At 45.7% G+C, this 18,980-nt stretch overlaps 1 protein-coding gene across 1 annotated transcript in view; it reads right to left on the bottom strand.

The window, feature by feature from the left end:
* The window catches only part of KLHL29 (kelch like family member 29), a 203,882-nt gene that overhangs the window by 77,866 nt on the left and 107,036 nt on the right, over window positions 1-18,980 (bottom strand). The window contains exons 2-3 of the mRNA XM_007939263.2: window positions 13,956-14,097; window positions 10,124-10,636 (exon numbers count right to left, since the gene is read on the bottom strand). Of these exons, the coding sequence (XP_007937454.1) occupies window positions 10,124-10,636; window positions 13,956-14,097 (655 nt within the window). The remainder of the gene's footprint in view (window positions 1-10,123; window positions 10,637-13,955; window positions 14,098-18,980) is intronic.

Here is an 18,980-nt window from a genome sequence, read left to right as displayed (position 1 = left end):
GTTTCTATGGAAATAAAAAATTAACCCCCCAAATTGACAACTTTAATAATGGAAATATATAGTCAATGCTCAGTTAACAGGGAACAGAGTAAGCAGTTTGTAGGTAAGCCATGGTAAAAACAGTAACTGTGCATCTATGACAAGTTTCACACAATCAGGAACCACTGAAAATACCCATGATTAAAAGCCATAGGCTGTTTGTAACTCAGAACTGTGCTGCGGGAAAGAGCTGCCCTTTCCACTTACCACCCGACTGTATGTGGCCCATGACACTGGCACCAACAGAAGTTGGTGGAAAACTAATATGTGCCAACTTGGGATGTGTGTAGACCTGAGACACAGAGCACTGACAATGCTGAGATCTCACGTGGTCGGGAGGGGCCCATGGGTGAAGCCAGTTCATGGCGCTGTGCTTGGTCATCCTTCAGGCTGTGGGGAGCGTCAGAAAGTAAAGAAGAACATTTGCAGGGTGCTGCACTGAAACTGCTTGGGCTTCCCTGTAAGATATCTTTTCTAAAAAGAAGAGAGTTATGCTAAGAAAGCAGGAATACAACTATTTCAGTAGATAACCCTTTGGCCATTTTTCCCCTCTCCTGGCAAGTTATACAATGTCTTATATTCCTAACATACTGTGTTTGTATTATTCTTACTTTCCCATTTCTAGATTAGTGAATGTGCTCCTGGATGGAATGTGATTTCCACCAAATCATTTCTCCTTAAATCAGTTTTGCCATATATTCTCTCTGGCTTTGTTTCATGAATTGGGGGATCCAGGAACTCCTTGGCCCATCCCATCATGGAGGTAGAAGCAGCAGGCAAATCTTACCTTTGCCTAGCTCTGCTCATCTCAAAAATTACTCAACTTCAAAAACTGAAAAAACAAAAACAAAAAAAGCCATCTTCCATAGGAGTTAGCCTGACATGACATGATGTTCTTAGCAAAGACAGCAGATGTTAGCTGTTTGAATAGTGATGAGGTAGCAGGAAACTCGTCATTAAACCTCTGTCACAATAGGAGAGGGAAAGGAGGTTTACAAAGAATTTCTGGACCCTGAATATGCATTGATTTTCCAGGCAAGGGTTTAATGGTCACAAGTGCATCCTACTCAGATCAAAAGCCCCTGAAGATCAGAGGGGTTTTCACCTCCAAGACCAGGATGGCCTCAGAGACTGAGAAAATGGACCCTTGCCTGAGATCATGGCTCCTCACTTGCCATACACTGGCTGAGGAGGTCAGTTGGCCAAGTGTCTGAGCAGGCTTCCCGGACTTTGTGTGCAAGGCACCAGAGAATGTGATTTCGAGGGCCCTTAAGTTTAAATCACCCCAAGCTGAACCTGTCTCAAAGCAGGATTGAGTAGATGAGTGTGTGTGTATAATTCTATGATAGATGAATCTATTGAAAATCATAATTCTGTGTTCCTGGCACTTGTCTCAAGCATTGTTCCCTAAAAGCCAGCATTTGTAGAACTACCTGCCCTCCCCTTGCCTCTTCTCTCTCATTTCAACTGCACTTAAAAGCCCAGCTTAGTTTTTCCACCAAAGTCCACACTGACTTCCCTTTCCTCCAGCTCCTGTAGTCCTTATTGCTAGTACGTCCTGGTCTTCCCAGATGGAGTGCAGGCTCCTCCATGTGCACTTTTACATCTCTCCTCAGGGACTAGCATGGCTTCTGGAACATTGTCGGCCTAAACCATTGCCCCATAACTAGTAAGAGCTGAGACCTGTACTTGGAACAGCCACACATGGGCTCTGCACACAGTAGGTACCTAATATTATACACATTAGTTGCTCAATACATGCTTGGTGATGCAGCAGGTAGGGTGGTGACATAAGCCCAGCCCCTTAGTGGCTTCTGATGTCACAGATCGAGAACCTAGCGTGTCATCCCTACTGGTGTCTGTTTGGGCTCTCTTACCCTGAGAGAGGACAGGACTTTGGACCAGGGCAGCTGGCTTTCTGCTGTGGGTCAATGCCATGACATGGAACACCTGGCAATAATATGTTCCCTTCCTCTGCTCCCATGTGAAAAGCACTCTCATTCCCATCAGCATCTTGACTCCCTTAGGAGGGGGGATTTCTGATCCTAAAGATGTTTAGCAGAGCTTGGGGCTCACAGCCCATGTTACTCCACATCATGATCCTCAGCTCAGCGTAAAGACCAGGGTTCCTCACTCTGCCTGTGCCCGTTGAGCAGTGGAGCCCCAAGAGACATATAAACAGGGCCGGGGTGGCCAGGGGTCACCTCCTATTCTGAGGCTGACACGCTCTCTGGGTGGTCTGGCCACCTTTGCTGCATCTTTCCACTTGCTTGATTCACTTATAGTCAAACGATCTGTTAACAAAACTGTTAAGCCCTGTACAACCCTCTAATTAATGATTAACAAACCTCTGGAGGACACAGCCCTGTGAAGGGGGAGGAGGGCTTTCTTAGAGCTGGGGCAAGTACGTCCGGTCCTGGAGAGCAGGTAGATGGTGTTTCAACTTCTACATAGATTTCCTGGGTGAAGGGTGTGTGTGCTGGGGGTGAGGTTGGGAAGGAGAAGTAAGGTAATAGGGGAATGGTGGGTTTAGTTCCAGATCTGTGTTGAGGGTTATGTTAATTAGATTTATGAGATTATTTGAGACATTCCTGACTTAAAAGTCATGGAAGTCTGGAGCCAAAGCTGTTCCAGATAACATTTCTTCCACAGGATTCTCCAGGATTTAAAGCAGTTGCAGCAATGAGAACAGCTAATGTTATTGTGGGAGCTCTGGTGGTGCTGTGGTTAAAGCTTTGGGAAGTTAACCAAAAAGTTTGGTAGTTTGAACTCACCAGCTGCTCCACAGGTGAAAGACATGGCAGTCTGCTTCTGTAAAGATTTACAGCCTTGAAATCCCTATAGGGAAGTTCTACTCTGTCCTATGGGGTCACTATGAGTCAGAATGGACTCAATAGCAGTGGATTTTTTTTTTTTTTTTAATGTTAGTGTGAGCTTACTATGTGCCAGGCACTGTGTTAAGACTTTACAGACAGTAATTAATCCTCAAAGCATGCCTATGAGGATAACTCAACTAACTCATTGCCATTGAGTTGAATCCGACTCATAGTGACCCCTCCTTGGGTTTCTGAGGCAGTATCACTACGGCAGTAGATTGCCTAACCTTCCTTCTGAGGAGTGGCTGGTGGGTTCGAACCGCCAGCCTTCTGGTTAGCAGTTAAATGCCTTAGGCACCATGCCACTATGAGGATAGCACTATTATTATCCCCATGTTGCAGACAAGGAAACTGAGGCTTAGGGGCAATAGTTTTCTAATATACCTTTATTCGGTTAGTGGGTTGCAGAATTTGAACTCTATGCATGCATTTTTATGAGGACCTGAGCTTCTGACCACCAGTCATGCTGCCAGCCACATGCTCCTACCCATTCTCTCTGCTTATAGTGTTGGTTGGTTGGTTGGTAGGCAAACCACAACCAAACCTGTTGCTGTCTAGATGATTCTGATTCATGACAATCCCATATCTTAAAAAGCAGAACTCCTCCATAGGGCTTTCTCAGTTGTAATCTTTACAGAAGCAGATTACCAGGCCTTTCTTCTGTGATGCAATTAGGTGGGTTCAAACCGCCAACCTTTAGGTTAGTATTCAAGAGCAAACTATTCGCACCACACAGGGACTTGGTTGGTAGGTAGGAGTTATACAAGCCTATTTGCCCAATCTGTTGATGTGGCTATGAAGAAGGCCCCCACAGAACCCTTAGCACCCTGATGTCAAGCCGAAGGCCACAGGATGCTGAGAGCCTCTGAAGGTAGATGGGAGCAGCCCTCTGGCTTCTGGAGTAAGGAGGAAGGTCATAGCAACCAGCTGGTTCCTTCCTGTTGTTATGGTGATGGTGAAGGACTGTAAAATGTTACAATAAGAGGTGATATTTTCCTGTTCAAAATGGATACCTGGGAGCTGGGTGTTTAGTTAACATAATCTCGTAAGATTCTGGAAAGCAAATTGGTCTTTGGCTTTGAAACATTACGGTAGGCTCCTGAAAGTCCACAGATAATGAAAGATGGTCCTGCTACTATTAGTGCTAATAATAATAGCACACATGTTCATAGCAATTACTATGTGCTGGGCATTATTCCAGTGCTTTACATAGAATAATCCACTTTATTCTCATAACAATTGTAAGAAGCAGGTTCTATTATTATTCCCCTTTTATAGATGGGAAAATTGAGGCAGAATTTCAGAGCCTGTGTGCTCTGGGACAGGTATTCTGGAGGTGGTGCTTGTATAGAGGAGGAATTTGACAAAAGATGAACTTCATTTCCTAGAGGCATGGCCCAAGTCTGAGGGGCTGACCAGCTGTAGAATGACATCTCACATGGGCACTTTTAGTACTTCTCTGCTCAGGGGCCTTGCGTACTGGCTGGCCTGGTTTCACCACATGAAGGAAGGAAGCAGCTGCCTGGGGAGAAGTCACAAAACGTCAGTGGATAATTCCTGACCTGGTGTTTTGCTCTTTCATTCATCAAATACTTTGTGAGCATCTCTTATGAACTTAGATGCTGAGGGTGGAATAGGAATCAGATGCAGTCCTTGCCTGCTTTCACCCCAGAAGGATCACAGTCTAGTTGGGAGAAAGACACAGGGATAGGAGAACTGTATTGTGGGCACTGGGCCAAGGCACAGAGCACAGTTGGCCAGGAGGTTACTCAATGACTGGAATTACAAGGCAGCATGTAGCAGAAAAATGTGAACCAAAGATGGAGGGGGAGGCAGGCAGCCAATCCTGATACTCCATTTCAAGGGTTGGGCATTATCTGTAGAGTAACCCAAAGCCATCGAGTCAATTCTGACTCATGGCAATCACATATGTCGCAGGGCAGAACTGCTGCATAGGTTTTTTTTTTTGGCTGTAATCTTTATGGAAGCAGATAGATCACCAGGCCTTTCTCCTATGATGCTGTTGGTTGTTTTGAACCTCCAAACTTTAGGTTAGTACTCGAGAGCAAACTGCTTGTGCCACTAAGGGACCTCCAGTAGTGAGGGTCATTGGAGGCATCTGGTGGAGGAGATACACTGTGGACCTGGGACCCACCAACCCAGGGCAGAGGTGTGGGTGGCCTGAAAGGTGAGTGGTGGTGGAGGTGGAAGGTAGAGGAGAAATAAAAGTCAGAATCAACTGCATTAGGGGAGTAAGAGGAGTAAGGGCTGGAGTCGAGGACCACCTGTAGGTTTTGTCAGGAGTCCTGGATGGGTTTGTGATTTGCCAAGACACAGGAAGAATAGGACTACAGGGAAGGTTTTAGTTTGGATACCATTTTGTGTCTCTGGGCTAACCACATGTGGGCAACCTGCTTTACCAAGAACGACCAGCTTCTTCCAGAACATTTATTGAGTGGGAGAGGGAGCAGTGTGTCTGGAGAATGTTCAGAAGAACATTTAGGGCATAGGGTGGGGAAAGAAAGATGAGAGTTGTGCAGGGCTCCATGGCTAGGCGAGTGGTCCTGAGTCTCCCTGCCAGGAAGGTGATGCATATAACTCCTTTCTAGGGCTGGGGAAGTGGGTCCTGTTAAGTGGCTTGGCCAGGGATTGCCAGTCCTGGGAACCAGCTTGGCTTCTCCTATCTTCTCTGCTTTGGGGAGAGGGCTGAGTGCTCCAGATCCTGGGCCAATGTGGACAATCACAACTGTATTTGGTATAGAGCAGGTACAGTGCTGTGTACTTACTTGCATATCCAGGATCTCATTTAATCCTCCCTTATGTCCTATGAGTTTGGTATTGCCATCTCCAATTTAAAGATGAGGAAAGGAGGCTCAGAGAGGTTTGGTGACTTGCCCCTGTCACACAGCTAGTTGCAGAGTGGGATTCAAAGTCAGTCCTAGCCCCAGCGTCTATGTCCTTATTCACAATGCCTCAAATGATCTTTCTGAGATTCTTTCTTTTTCACTGATGGAAGCTGGAGCAGCTGTTGCCAAAGCAGAATGTGGCAGTGAGTCCACACAGACCTCCAAGGAGCAAGGGCAGGACTGGGAAGGGAGGACATGTGGTCCCACAGAAAGGGACAATGCACATCTCACCATAGGACCCTTGGCCCTGGGCAGGGAGGTTGAAGTCTTTGCAGATGGATCTATAAGGCCCCTCACCAGGGGCCTACAAAATGTAAAGTCAGAAGGGACGAGTCTCCCCAGTTCATGTAAACTTGGACTTTGCTGTTCTCGTCCAGAAGCAAGAGGGAGCAGCAGGTGCAGCCTGGCTTCTCTTTTCCAGAGCATGCAGGTGAAAATACAAGGTGAGCCTTTCTGCAGCTGAAATGGGCCCAGGGTCTGGAGCTTTAAAAGGTTTCCAGCCACTCTCTAAGCCATCACAAATCATCTTTTGGAAGAAGGCAGGAGATAGAAATAACTACATCAATAACTTGTGTCCCTGATGTGAGCTCCATGGCAGAGATACCAACTGGGTTCACATGGTACCATCTGTGAGGACATCAGACTTTGAGGTCTTACCCAGGCCTGAAGTGCCTATCTCCTTGCAATAGCTCAGGAGTCCACTCAAACAATAAAACACAACATCTCAGGTATTTTATAACAGGATTCAAATGGAATGAATTCTTTTTTCCTCCCTTATCACTTTGCACACATGAAATCTATTTTGAATTAGTTTTGAATATATAGTCTAGAGGAAAAAAAGTCCTACAGATTGCTCCCACCCCAGTTGTGCATAGAGAAAGATTTATCTTGTACGATTCTGCAAAAAAAAAGTCTATATGTGCTCAATGCATTTAAATAACACTCATTAAAGTGAAATGCATGCAAGCTGCCTTCTCTAGTCACAGATGAGAGACAATCACTTGACCTATTGCAAATCAAAAAGCATTTCCACGGCATCTTTATTTTTCAATTGGTTAAGTTTTAAATTAAAGTCCCAATACTTTTTGGGAAAGCCGACTCACGTAGCCCCAACTGAAATTTCAGCTTAGTCAATTGAAAGATAATTACAAGAAACAAAATGTGAAATTTTAAATCAGGGCACTAATGAAGTCTAAAAATACCGGTGGCCCATCCCTCTAGTTGGCAGGACCTGCTCTTCACAGAGGCGATCTCAGATCTCACCGTAATTACTCAACCCCGGGAGAGGCCAGGTTGTCACGTCAAACAATAGTAGATAAAAATCCCAGGACTTTTAATGAGCTAGATCTCCAGGCTTTCCAAGGTGGATCTTATTATAACGCCGGGCAAGGTTTCAAATGGAGAACGTAAAAAAAGGAAAGCTCTTTTTTCTTTCTCCCTTTTTTTTTTTTTTAGTGGAGTTTAGACTTGTGTTGATGCCACCATGTTGTGCCTCCTGGTCCCCACCCCAGCCAGCTGTCTGTCATTTAAATGTGTGAAATCAATTGAGCTTCAGAGATGTAAAATCCTGAGGGGCAAAATTAAAGTGACCCACATCCAATCCAAGTGATCCTATTGGGAATATGACTCTTAACATGGCAAGTTTTTAAAGATTTGGTTTCAAAATTCAGGTTTCTTATTTTAAAAAAATATGCGGTTGTTTGACATTAGATCTGACAGACAAATTATAGCTTCAGCAATAAAGGCTTTTAAGATTAGATATGAAGGGAGAAATTACTTTAAAACACACACACACACAACTCAGCGAGGCTGTGTTTGAGGCATTGTTATATGCATGCTTCATTGTCTCTCTTCACTTCAGATATAAGGGGGTAAATCACTGATGAGGATCGTAAACAGAGAGATAAGTTAAATGCAATTGCTGGGGAAACAGGCAACTGGCTGGCAACCTATGGAAATCAGCATGGTGGCGGGTCACTGGTTATTACTGGCTGGGACTGGAGGGATCTCCCTAACCTACAATGTCAGCTCAGCAGAGCCTAGGGCCAAGGTCAAGCTCTGGGTTTCACCATCCCTGGCCCTCACCTTGCACTCAATCTGCCCATAGGGGCTAGAAGAGGAGCCTTCTTCTTCTCCTGCCCAGTGGGCATGGACCCGCTTTGTCGCTCAGTGTTCAGGCACAGATGTTACAAGGGTGGCTCTGCAATAGGCTACTGACCCAATGTGCATAGGGGCACTGCAGAGGCCTGTCCCCAGTTCTGGGTCTTCTTGATCTCACTGGCTGAGGATGTTTGGATGCACCTGCCTCTGGGAGCTTTGGTGAGGTGGATTCTAGCTTGGTACTAAATTCTAAACCAGGGACCCCAGTCCCATCTGGACTAGTTACCCTCTTGCACAGAAAACGTTTTTCATGTCTGAAACTTGGTAAGCCAACAAGACGTTTCATCAGCCCAGGAGAGCCCGGGTAGAGAAAAGGATTATGGTCTCCTTTGGTGGGCAGAGAGAGGCACACCCAATGCTTAAGGTTGGGAGCAGCCGAGGCCTCCACTACCCAGTGTTTCAGAGTTGGTGGCTCATAAACTGGAAACAAGATTTTTTTTTTTTTTTTTTTTTTAAGTAAAGGGAGAGGGAGCTTAACCAAAACAATTCGAACAAAAAATCAATTTAGTCAATTTTTTAAAAAAGATCTTAAACAAAGCAAGAGTTTACCAGAATTTAGATGTAATTTTCTATAATTCTGTCATTTAAAACTAGTGCTGATTTCCAAAACAAAGGCAGTTAGGGCTCAATCAGATTGGGAATGAAAGCCAACAGAGATCTAGACATGAGCTCTGTTGCTGGGATGTTTGATAAGTCCTGGAAATTGCTCAAAGGGATAAAGATAAAGATTTATGAGAGCAGGCGGGGAAGAGAATGGCTAGTTGGATTTGTTACTCTACTAAGACAAAGGGCCTCTGAGATGCAATTTCAAGGGGCTTTAAGAAGGAGGCTGAGAAAGTGTGTCCAGAGGTCCATACTTCCCAGGGCCAAGGAGACCATTGAGCTGCCCCCTTTCAAAGGAGGCATGGATACCCCTGTAAGGCAGACCACCCACAGTGCACCCGTCCCCTCCTCCTGCTCTGGCTTGAGGCCTGGCAGCCTCTCCTCTCCACTCAGCAGAAACGGTCTGCTTACGGAGAGTTGTTAAGGGATAGGCCCCTGGTCCTCCTGCCTCCTTTCACACTCCAGCCTGGGCAAATCGCTCAAACAGACACCAAGAGTGGGGCCTATCTGCTGATGCCTTTGCCTTAATCTGGAATCCCTGGGTGGTGCAAATGATGAAGCACTCAGCTGTGCTCCAAAAGGTTAGTGGTTTGAATCCACCCAAGGTGCCTCGAAGAAAGTCCTAGTGATCTACTTCTGAAAATTCATTCACTGAAAACCCTATGGGACACAGTTCTACTGTGACACAAACGGGGTCACTGTGAGCCTGAATTGATTCGACAGCAACTAGGTTTTGGTTTTGCCCTGATTCAGTGTGTGTGTGGAGATCCAGGCTTCGTGTTTGTCCCTAGAACCACGTTTCAGGTGGTCTCCCTTCCTAAACTCTGCTCTCATGGACCTACCTTCTACTCCCTGGCATGAAAACTCCTCTGGGGCTGGGGGAGAGGCTAGCTGAAGGCTGAAGCTGCAAGGGTTCTTTGCTGGAGTTTAACAGGACCACCCTTGGGTCCTTGAAATAAAAATTCCAGTGGCTTAGGATGGTCTGGGGATGTCTCCTGGTCCACACTAAATACTTGGGGTGCTGCACTCTCCTAGAGAACTGCTAACTGCGGAGGGTGCTTTTCTGGGGATGGACACAGCCACGTCCTATTCTGAATGACTTCCAGGGGTGAGAAATGGAGGAGGCCCCGAGGGAACTGTCCCCTGGAGCCTTAAGAGAAGCAAATGATTCCTTTGCCTTCTACATGCCTGGGTCAGAGGTGAGACAGGGCCGGAGTGTGGACTGGAGGGGGAGAGACTGTGGGCCCTTAAGGCTCTATCCTTCTTTCCTCCTCTCCCTCTTCTTGCCCTCTTGCATTTTCCCTCCATCCTTCTCCTGCCCTACCCCCACCCGCCCTTCCTCTTTGCCTGCCCTGCTGAAGCTGGGTTGCCTTGGGCAGGGAGAAGCCCCGCTGCAGCCTCTGGGTTGGGTGAGGCCAGAGGAGCTGCCGGGAGCACAGGCTACCATGAACCATGCCCCACTCCTCATTTTGTTGAAGCAACCATGATGGGAAGGGAAACACGCAAGAACACAGGGGGCATGTGGGCAGCACGACTTACCTTTGGGGTGCCCTGGGTCGGTGAACTCATATTTCCCCACGCCAATGGTCCGCAGCATCTGCAGCCCGTGGGCCGATTCAGAGGTGGGGGGCCCATTGGTGGTAGGGGCACTGCTGGGCAGAGTGGCAGACGGCTGGGCCGGTGGCAGTGGAGGGAGCAGAGGCCCTGCCATGTGGCCATTGCCCACAGCGGCAGGTCCTGGGCGAGCCACCTGCCCCACACCAGGCAGTGTGGACATGGCCAGTGGCTGCGGGCTGGCATACAGGGCCTGGGCAGGCATGTTGACCACCACGCTGCTCAGAGGCTGGGAAGGTGGCTGTGGGAGCGAGTAGTGGCCTGGCATCAGCGGGAGCTGGGGCCCCACATGTGGAGGCAGTGAGGGGGTCACCCCAATGACCGGGGCTTGAACGTTCACAGCTGGGCTGAAGGTGGGAGGCTGGGCCACTCCATAGGAGTGTGCGATCAGGGCGGGCTGGCTCCCGGCGGACACCGTGGTCACCCATGGCCCTGTGCCTGGAAGGGAGACAGAAGAGATGTCATCTGCTGGTTAAATGTTCATTCAGTAAACACTGACTGCCCCAGGCCCTAGGCTGGGGTCACATCCAGAACTTACAGATCAATACTTGGTGATTACAAGTATGTAAGTATTGATCACACAGGATAAGGGCTTTAAGGCTCTATGAATAAATGGTCATGGAAAATCAGAGGAGGAAGCAGGATCTGCTTGTGGGAGGCAGAGAAGCAACAAAGCTGAGAGGAAAAAGCAGTAGAGACCTCCAAAGAGACCCAAGTTCAAATCTCAGCTTTGCCACTTACCAGCCAAGAGCCCCAGGCAGTTGCTAAATTGTCTCTGAGACTCATTCTTCTCATCTATTACACAGAATAGCAATATCTACCTCATAGGGCTACTAAAATGAATTAAACCAGGAAAACATACTTGAAGAGAAAAAAAAGGAACTAGCAGAGTTTCTAGCATGTGGTAAATATTTGACAAATTTTGGTGTTTCTCCTTCCTTTCTGGAGACTCACTGTCTGAAGGAGGTGGGGAGAAAGTTGGAAAGTGAAGGAATGGGTGCTTGTTAGGCAAGGCAAGAATGCCAGGGCTTGAAGTTGTGCACAGGGCTGGTGCTTCAGGAACAGGGGGACAGGAGGAGGTAGGGGCAGTGTGGAGAGGTGAGTGGGCAGCCTTGCTGGGAAGGCCAGGCTTTGTCTTAAACAACCTCTTCAAGGCCAGCCCTGGAAAGGGTTGGGGTGAGGAACCAGAGAGGGGGTGTCCTTCCAAGGTATGTGTCATCTTGGCTGGGTCATAACTTGTAGTGGTTTGGGTTATGTGATGATGTAATTTAGCAGTTAAGTAATGATGTAAGCACCTCCCATGAGGTTATCTGATGAGTTCAGCCAATCAGTTGTAAGGGGATTAGGGTGGGATGCAACACCCTTACTCAGATCACAGCCTCGATCTGAAGTAAGAAGAGTTTCCTTGGGGTGTGGTCTGTATCACTTTTTATCTTACAAAAGATAAAAGGAGAGAGAAGCTAGCAGAGAAGGAAGGATCTCAGTTCCACCAAGAAAGAAGAGCCAGGAGTGGAGTGTGTCATTTGGATCCAAGGTCCCTGATCAGAGAATTTCCTAGACCCAGGAGAAGATTGATGCCAAGACATGGAGTCAAGACATGGAGCTCTCCAAAGAATGCTGGGCCCACAGAATTTGAAAGGAGACAGGGACCTTCTCCCAGAGCTGATGGAGAGAAAAAGCCTTCCCTTAGATTGACACTCTAAATTCAGACTTTTAGCCTCCAACTGTGAGAGAGTAAACTTCTGTTTGTTAAAGTCATCCACTTGTGGAATTTCTATTATAACAGCTGTAGATAATTAAGAAGGAAGATGGGGCAATCTACTTCCGTAGTGATACTGCCTCGGAAACCCAAGGAGGGGTCGCTATGAGTCGGGTCCGACTTGACGGCACATAACAACAACAACAACAACTTAAGAAAGTTATGGGTGAACAAGGGGGCCCAGACATGCCTCTTGAGATCTGATATTAGACATGAAGTCAGGGCCCAGGGCCCTCTGAGCCAAACTGATATTGAGTGACTCAAGCTGACTTCTGAGTAAAGTCAGAGGACTTGTGACAGGAAAGGCCAATCTGGATCACCTCTGACTAAATGAACGTGGGTCAAGGCCTTCATCACCTAAACACTACCTTGATATTCATGTTGCCTCTGGTGTGGCAGTGTAGACTGAAGATAGGGAGCTTGAAGAAGGAGAGTGGGGTGAGGGGGCTACTCACTCAGGACCACCAGCCTCAGGGCCTGGAAGGTGGGGCTGGGAGCTTCCTCTTAGAAATAAGATGACTACCTATCCACTGTGGGAGGTGTGTCTGAGGAGCGGTTGAGAAGGAAAGCCACATAGCATGGTGGTGAAGAGCAAGGCTTGAGAGTCAGACAGATCCAGATGGAGTCCTGGTCTGCCCCTTACTAGCTGAGTGATCTTAGACACAAGGCTTCTCTAAGTCAGTGTCATACTCTGCAATGTGGACATTAATAACACAAACACCACAGAACTGCTGTGAGGACTGCAAGGATACTCAGAACAAGGCATATAATAAAAGTGCAACAGATATTTATGATTTTGATAATGAGATGATGTAGAAAATTAGAAGGCGACACATCAGTGAAGAGAGTCCATGATTCAGTAATGCAGCAAGATTCTAGAACGGGCTGCAAGTCTGAAGAAGAAGCGATCATTGTGGTACCACCCCGTTGTCTCCAGGCCAAGACATATTATCCCAAGCTCATTCTCTCCCTTATTGGTCAGGGAGCCTGGAAAAATGCACCAGAATTTCTGAGCGGAGGTTGCTATGAGTTGGAGCTGACTCGATGGCATCTAACAACAACAACATAAAAGATATTATGACCAAGTCTGCAGATGACATAATATTGGGAGGAGTTGAAACAGGTTAGCAATGGAAGCTGGAATCTAAGAGATCCTGAGTCATCCAGAAAGAGGTTGATGAGATGTTGTCCTATGGTCCAAGAGATGAACATAGTAGCAGAAGCTACCACGACAGACTAGGGAAGTGAGCTGTTGAGACAGTGTGTGATATGGCTATGGCAGGGTGGGTGTGATCTCAGGCTACAATGGTGAATGTGGAGGGCAGGATGAAGGAGGTGCTGGCCAGCCCACATGTGGATCATTTATTTTGAGTTTTGAGCCTTGCACTTTAAGAGAGATGCAAAGGAAGCGCAGGCACTTATGAGCTCTGGATGTGGCTGAAGGGCTTGGGGCATTTATCCTACAGAAGATTTTGGGTATTGAGGGAGCCTCCAGATATCTGAAGGACTGTCATGTGGAAGGCTGAGCAGATGTGTTTTGTGTATCCTAATTGGGAGGTCTGGGACTAAAAGGAGAGAAAAGGGAGGGCCTCTGTTGTGACCAGAGCTGTGCACAGGACTGACAGCTGTAGCAGGTGGTGCACTCAGTTCTTGAGGCTGGAGCACGGCTATTCTCATATAAATACTGGCATTGGAAAACCTCACTGGAAGGTGTGACTCAAGAAATTTGTAATGAATCAGAGTACTGAGGCCATTCAAAATAGCCAGAAGCAAATTCAAAGCCACCCCTATAATGCCAATCACAATCCCTTGCCCTCTCAAATACTTTCTTGAGTTTGGAGGTAAGGTAGAGGCATGGTTACTGCAGGGGGAATTATACACAGCGAGGGCAGGGATCCTGCAGGCGGTAAGTCAGGACCTGCTGCTGGGGAGTGGGGACATCTCTACCGTCCCTCCCAGCCCTAGGATAGGTGGCTGTGTCCAGTGACAAGTACACACCTGAGTTGTCGCTCTCCCTCATCTGTTTGGAAGGTGGCTCATCAGTGTCCCAGGGTGTGGACTGATTGATGGGCGTTTGTCCCCACCGGATGCTGGTCGCCAGTCCCTGGGACTGATTGTCCGCTTTGGAGATGCCAGGAGCCTATAAGGAAGCACGGCCGGGAGGTGAGCACAGCCTGGCAAGGGGCACTGCCCTGCAGCCCACCCCCTAGAACAAGACTCTTATTTCCCGAGCATCATCCACTGAGCTGGGGAGCCAGAGACTGAGGCCTGGCCCTGCATCCAGTCCCATGGGGACTCAAAGGGTATTTTGACCTAGTACTAGCAACTATGGCTTCTGATAAGCTCCTGCCTCCCAACCCAATGTCTCTCTGGCCACCCTGTGCAGTCACTCACTTCATCTGAGGTGATCATTAAAGAAGAGTGTTCTGTGCTATGAGGAAAGAAATTCCCTCAGCAATTGGATCATGTACAAAAAACAAACTCAAAACCAAACTCACTGCTGTCGAGTTGATTCTGACTCATAGCAACCCCCACTGGGTTTCCGAGGTGGTAAATCTTTACAGAAGTAGATTGCCCCATCTTCCTTCAGTAGAGTGGCTGGTGGGTTTGAACCACCAACCTTCTGGTAAGCAGTCAAATGCCTTAGGCACTGTACCCCAAAGCTCCTTTGGATCATGAATAAGCCACAACAAAAAAATTGCTGCCAATTTATCCCTGGGCATGTGCTGAGCATTGATGTGGGCCCAGCCAAGACTCAGTGCCCCCATAAACCTTGCCTTGGTCATTGGTATGAGAGGATCATTCCCCAAAGTGCCAGCATCAGGCCACAGGTGAGAACTATTAAATGCAAATGTGTAGAGACCAAAGGGGTAGGTAGGAGGGAGGGGAAAAGGGGAACTCACTGCTTACAGATATTGAGTATTATGGATTTGGTGTTCCCAAAAGAGATGCATTGTAAATCCGAACCCCTGTAATTGTGGATGTAATCTCATTTGTGTGGGAGAAAGATGAAGTAGTCTGCTTCCATAAAGATTTATAGCCTTGGAAACCCTCTGGGGGGCAGTTCTAATCTGTTTTATAGGGTTGCTATGAGTTGGTATTGACTTGATGGCAGTAGATTTGGTTTTGGTTTTAATCCCATTTGGAAAGAAGGTTTCTTTTATTATATCTATTAAACCATTATCAGTGTAGGGGTGTTTTAGACCAATCATTTTTGAGAAATAAAAGAGGAGATTAGGCAGAGAAGGCAGACACAGGAGGAAGACAGACACTATCTAAAGACGGTGGAAGGGCAGACCAGTCTACAAGCCCAGGAACTCCAAGGATGGCTGGCTATAGAAGCTGAGAGAAGGATTTTCCTTCACAGTCAACACACACATATACACAGAGAGAGAGAGAAAGAGAGAGAGAGAGAGAGAGAGAGAGCCTTCTTCTAGGGCTGGACTTTTAAACTGTGAGAAAATAAATTTCTGTTTGTTAAAGCCACCCACTTGTGGTATTTCGATTATAGCAGCACTAGCAAACTAAGACATGAGCTTAAATTTGGAAACTTTGGAAATGGATAATAGTAATGGTTGAACACCATGATAAATGCCATTGAATTGGACACCTGAAGAATGTTGAAATGGCAAACGATTTGCTACGTGTATATTAACCACAGTTAAAAATAAAAGTTCCCTATTCTGTCTCACACCAGCCTTTGAGGCCCCAAATGTTCCACTCCGTGAACAAGCCCTAAGGCCGTGGGAGGATGGCAGATCCCGGCACCAGGACAGGAGTTGGGGGAGCCCTATCAGGAGATACCACCAGAACTCTCATTCCTTGTCCGTGGGAAGAAAGGGTTCTCTGCTCCATGAATTCACTCTTTAATTTAGATATTTATATTGTTGTCAGGGGCTGTCAGTACAGTTCCAACTCATTGTGACTTTGTGTGCAATAGTACAAAACAAAGCAATCATTGCTATGTTTGAGTCCATTGTTGTAGTCACTGTGTCAATCCATCTCATTGAGGGTCTTCCTCTTTTTCACCGACTCTCTACTTTACCCAGCATGATTTCCTTTTCCAAGGACTGATTCCACCTGACAATATTTCCAAAGTATGTGAGATGAAGTCTCACCATCCTTGCTTCCAGAGCATTCTGGCTGTACTTCTTCCAAGACAGATTTGTTCTTTCTTCTGGCCATTCATGATATTCATATATTCTTTACCAACACCATAATTCAAATGCAGCAATTCTTTTTCAATCTTCCTTATTCATTGTCCAGCTTTTGCATACATATGAGATGAATGAAAACACAGTGGCTTGGGTCAGGCTTACCTTAGTCCTCAAAGTGACATCTTTGCTTCTTAACACTTTAAAGAGGTCTTTTGGAGCAGATTTGCCTAATGCAATATGTTATTTGATTTCTTGACTGCTGCTTCCATGGGTGTTGATTGTGGATCTAAGTAAAATGAAATCCTTGACAACTTCAATATTTTATCTGTTTATCATGATGTTGCTATGATGCTGGAAGGTATGCCAACAGCATTTCAAATACCAGCCAGGTCACCCATGGTAGACAGGTTTCAGGGGAGCTTTCAGAATAAGACAGATTGGGATGAAGGACCTGCTAATCTACTTCTGAAAAAAATTGGCCAGTGAAAACCTTATGGATAGCGGTGGAATATTGTTGGTTATAGTGCCAGAATAAGAGCCCCCCAGGTTGGAAGGCACTCAAAATATGACTGGAGTAGAGCTGCCTTCTCAAAGTAAAGTTGACCTTAATGATGTGGATGGGGTAAAGTTTTCAGGACCTCTATTTGTTGATGTGGCATGACCCAAAATGAGAAGAAACAGCTACAAACATCCATTAATAACTGAAATGGGGAATATAGGAAGTATGAATATAGGAAAATTGGAAGTTGTCAAAAATGAATAGAATGCTGAAATGGATTAGTAGTGGCCGTTTTGAACTGACAAACATATGGCCTACTATGCTGGGAATGAAAAAATTGAAGAACAGCATTGCATTCATCACCAAAAAGAACATTTTAAAATCTATTCTGAAAGGCCTGCAGGCTCAGGGCCAATCACCAGGTACATCAAACTCAATTAGCACAACATGCTGCACAAAACATTCTTTTACCTCCTACTTTGGTGAGTAGTGACTGGAATCTTAAAAGTTTGTCAGCTGCCACCTAAGATGCAACGATTGGTCTCTCCTTGTCTGGAGCAAAGAAGAGTGAAGAAAATCAAAGACACATGGAAACAATCAGTCCAAGGATCTAGTGGACCATGGGAACTTCAGCCTACATGACTCTGAGACCAGAAGAACTAGATGGTGCCACTGTCAACCACTCAGAAAGGGATCAAAATAGGAGGATACTGGATAGAATGGGAGAAAAATGTGGAACAAAAGCCAAAATCATGAAAAAGCCCAGGCTTACTGATCTGAGAGACTGGTGAAACCCCAAAGACTATGGCCCCTAGTCACTTTTCAGACATGGAGTTGAACACACTCACATGGCTTCCAGCCAAATAATACACAAGACTACGAGGTAAACAATTACAACAGGTAGGTATACTCCTCAGAACAATTAAACATTGGTGATTTGAAGGGCAGCATTGGCATAGGAAGATAGCTTAGAGGGCAGGATGCATAGGAAAGAAGGACACAGGAAAAAGGTAACCACGGGGAGGAAGTGGGAAGAGAGTTGTTGCATCGTGAAGATTGCAATCAATGTCATGAAACAAAATGTGTATGAACTATTGAATGGAGAATGTATTTACTCATAAATTTTTACCAAAATCACAATAAATAAATAAATAAAGTTTGGGGGGGGGATCTATCCTGAAATATAACACTGTCAGTGATAATATTCATACACCTTCAAGGAAGAAGAGCTAATATGACTGTTCTTCAAATTTATGCACCAACCATGAAAGTCAAAGAGGAAGAAATTAAAGATTTTTACCAACTTCTGCAGTCTGAAATTGATCAAGCATGCAATCAGGATGCATTGATAATTACTGGTGATTAGAATGGGAAAGTTGGAAACAAAGAATAATGTTGCTGGTGAGTTTGAACCACTGACTTTCTGGTTTGCAGCTGAATGCCTTACACACTGTACCACCAGGGCTCCTTAAAGAAGGATCAGTAGTTGGAAAATATGGCCTTGATGATAGAAACAATGTGAGAGATCAAATAATAGAATTTTGCATGACCAACAACTTATTCACTGGAAATAATTTTTTCAAAACACAAATGGTGGCTATACATATTCAGACCTCACTGAATGGAATACATAGGAATCAAACCGACTACTTTTATGGAAAGAGATGATGTTGTTGTTTTTAGGTGCTGTTGTGTCAATTCTGACTCATAATGACTATTTGTACAACAAAATGAAACACTGCTTGATCCTGCATCATCCTCACAACTCTTGGTATGCTTGAGTCATCATTGTGGCCACTGTGTCAATCCATCTCTCAATATCATCATAATATCATCAGTCAGAACACTGCCAGATATTGACTATAGAACAGACCATTAATTGCTCATCCACAAGTTCAAGTCAAAGCTGAAGATACTTATATTAATGAGAAAATAAATGTTAGGGTGAAAACAAACATCAGGATAACACTGGTTTCCCTGAGCTATAGTCTTACAGTGGAATATTATATAGCCATTTAAAAAATTATGTCTACTAAGAATTTTTAATGAGATTGCAAAATAGTTATTCAATAAAGTTAAATGAAAGATGTGAGATGACATAAACATAACCTCACTATGTCAAATAGTATGCATAGGAAGCGAATTAAAAACAAAACCAAACTCACTGCCATCAAGTTGATTCCAACTCATACTGACCCCCACTGGGTTTCCGAGGCAGTAAATCTTTATGGAAGTAGTTTGTCCAGTCTTCCTTCCATGGAGTGGCTGGTGAATTTGAACCACTAACCTTTTGGTTAGCAGTCAAATGCCTTAGGTACTATGCCACCACGGCTAGAGCAAAATGTCAGCAATGATGTTATCCCTGAG

Source organism: Orycteropus afer, unplaced genomic scaffold (assembly GCF_000298275.1).
Source record: "Orycteropus afer afer isolate SDZICR_OR568_19922 unplaced genomic scaffold, OryAfe1.0 scaffold00058, whole genome shotgun sequence".
NCBI classification, from domain to species: domain Eukaryota; kingdom Metazoa; phylum Chordata; class Mammalia; order Tubulidentata; family Orycteropodidae; genus Orycteropus; species Orycteropus afer.
Note: the sequence above shows the minus strand (reverse complement) of the source record. Positions and strands in the feature narration are given on the sequence as shown.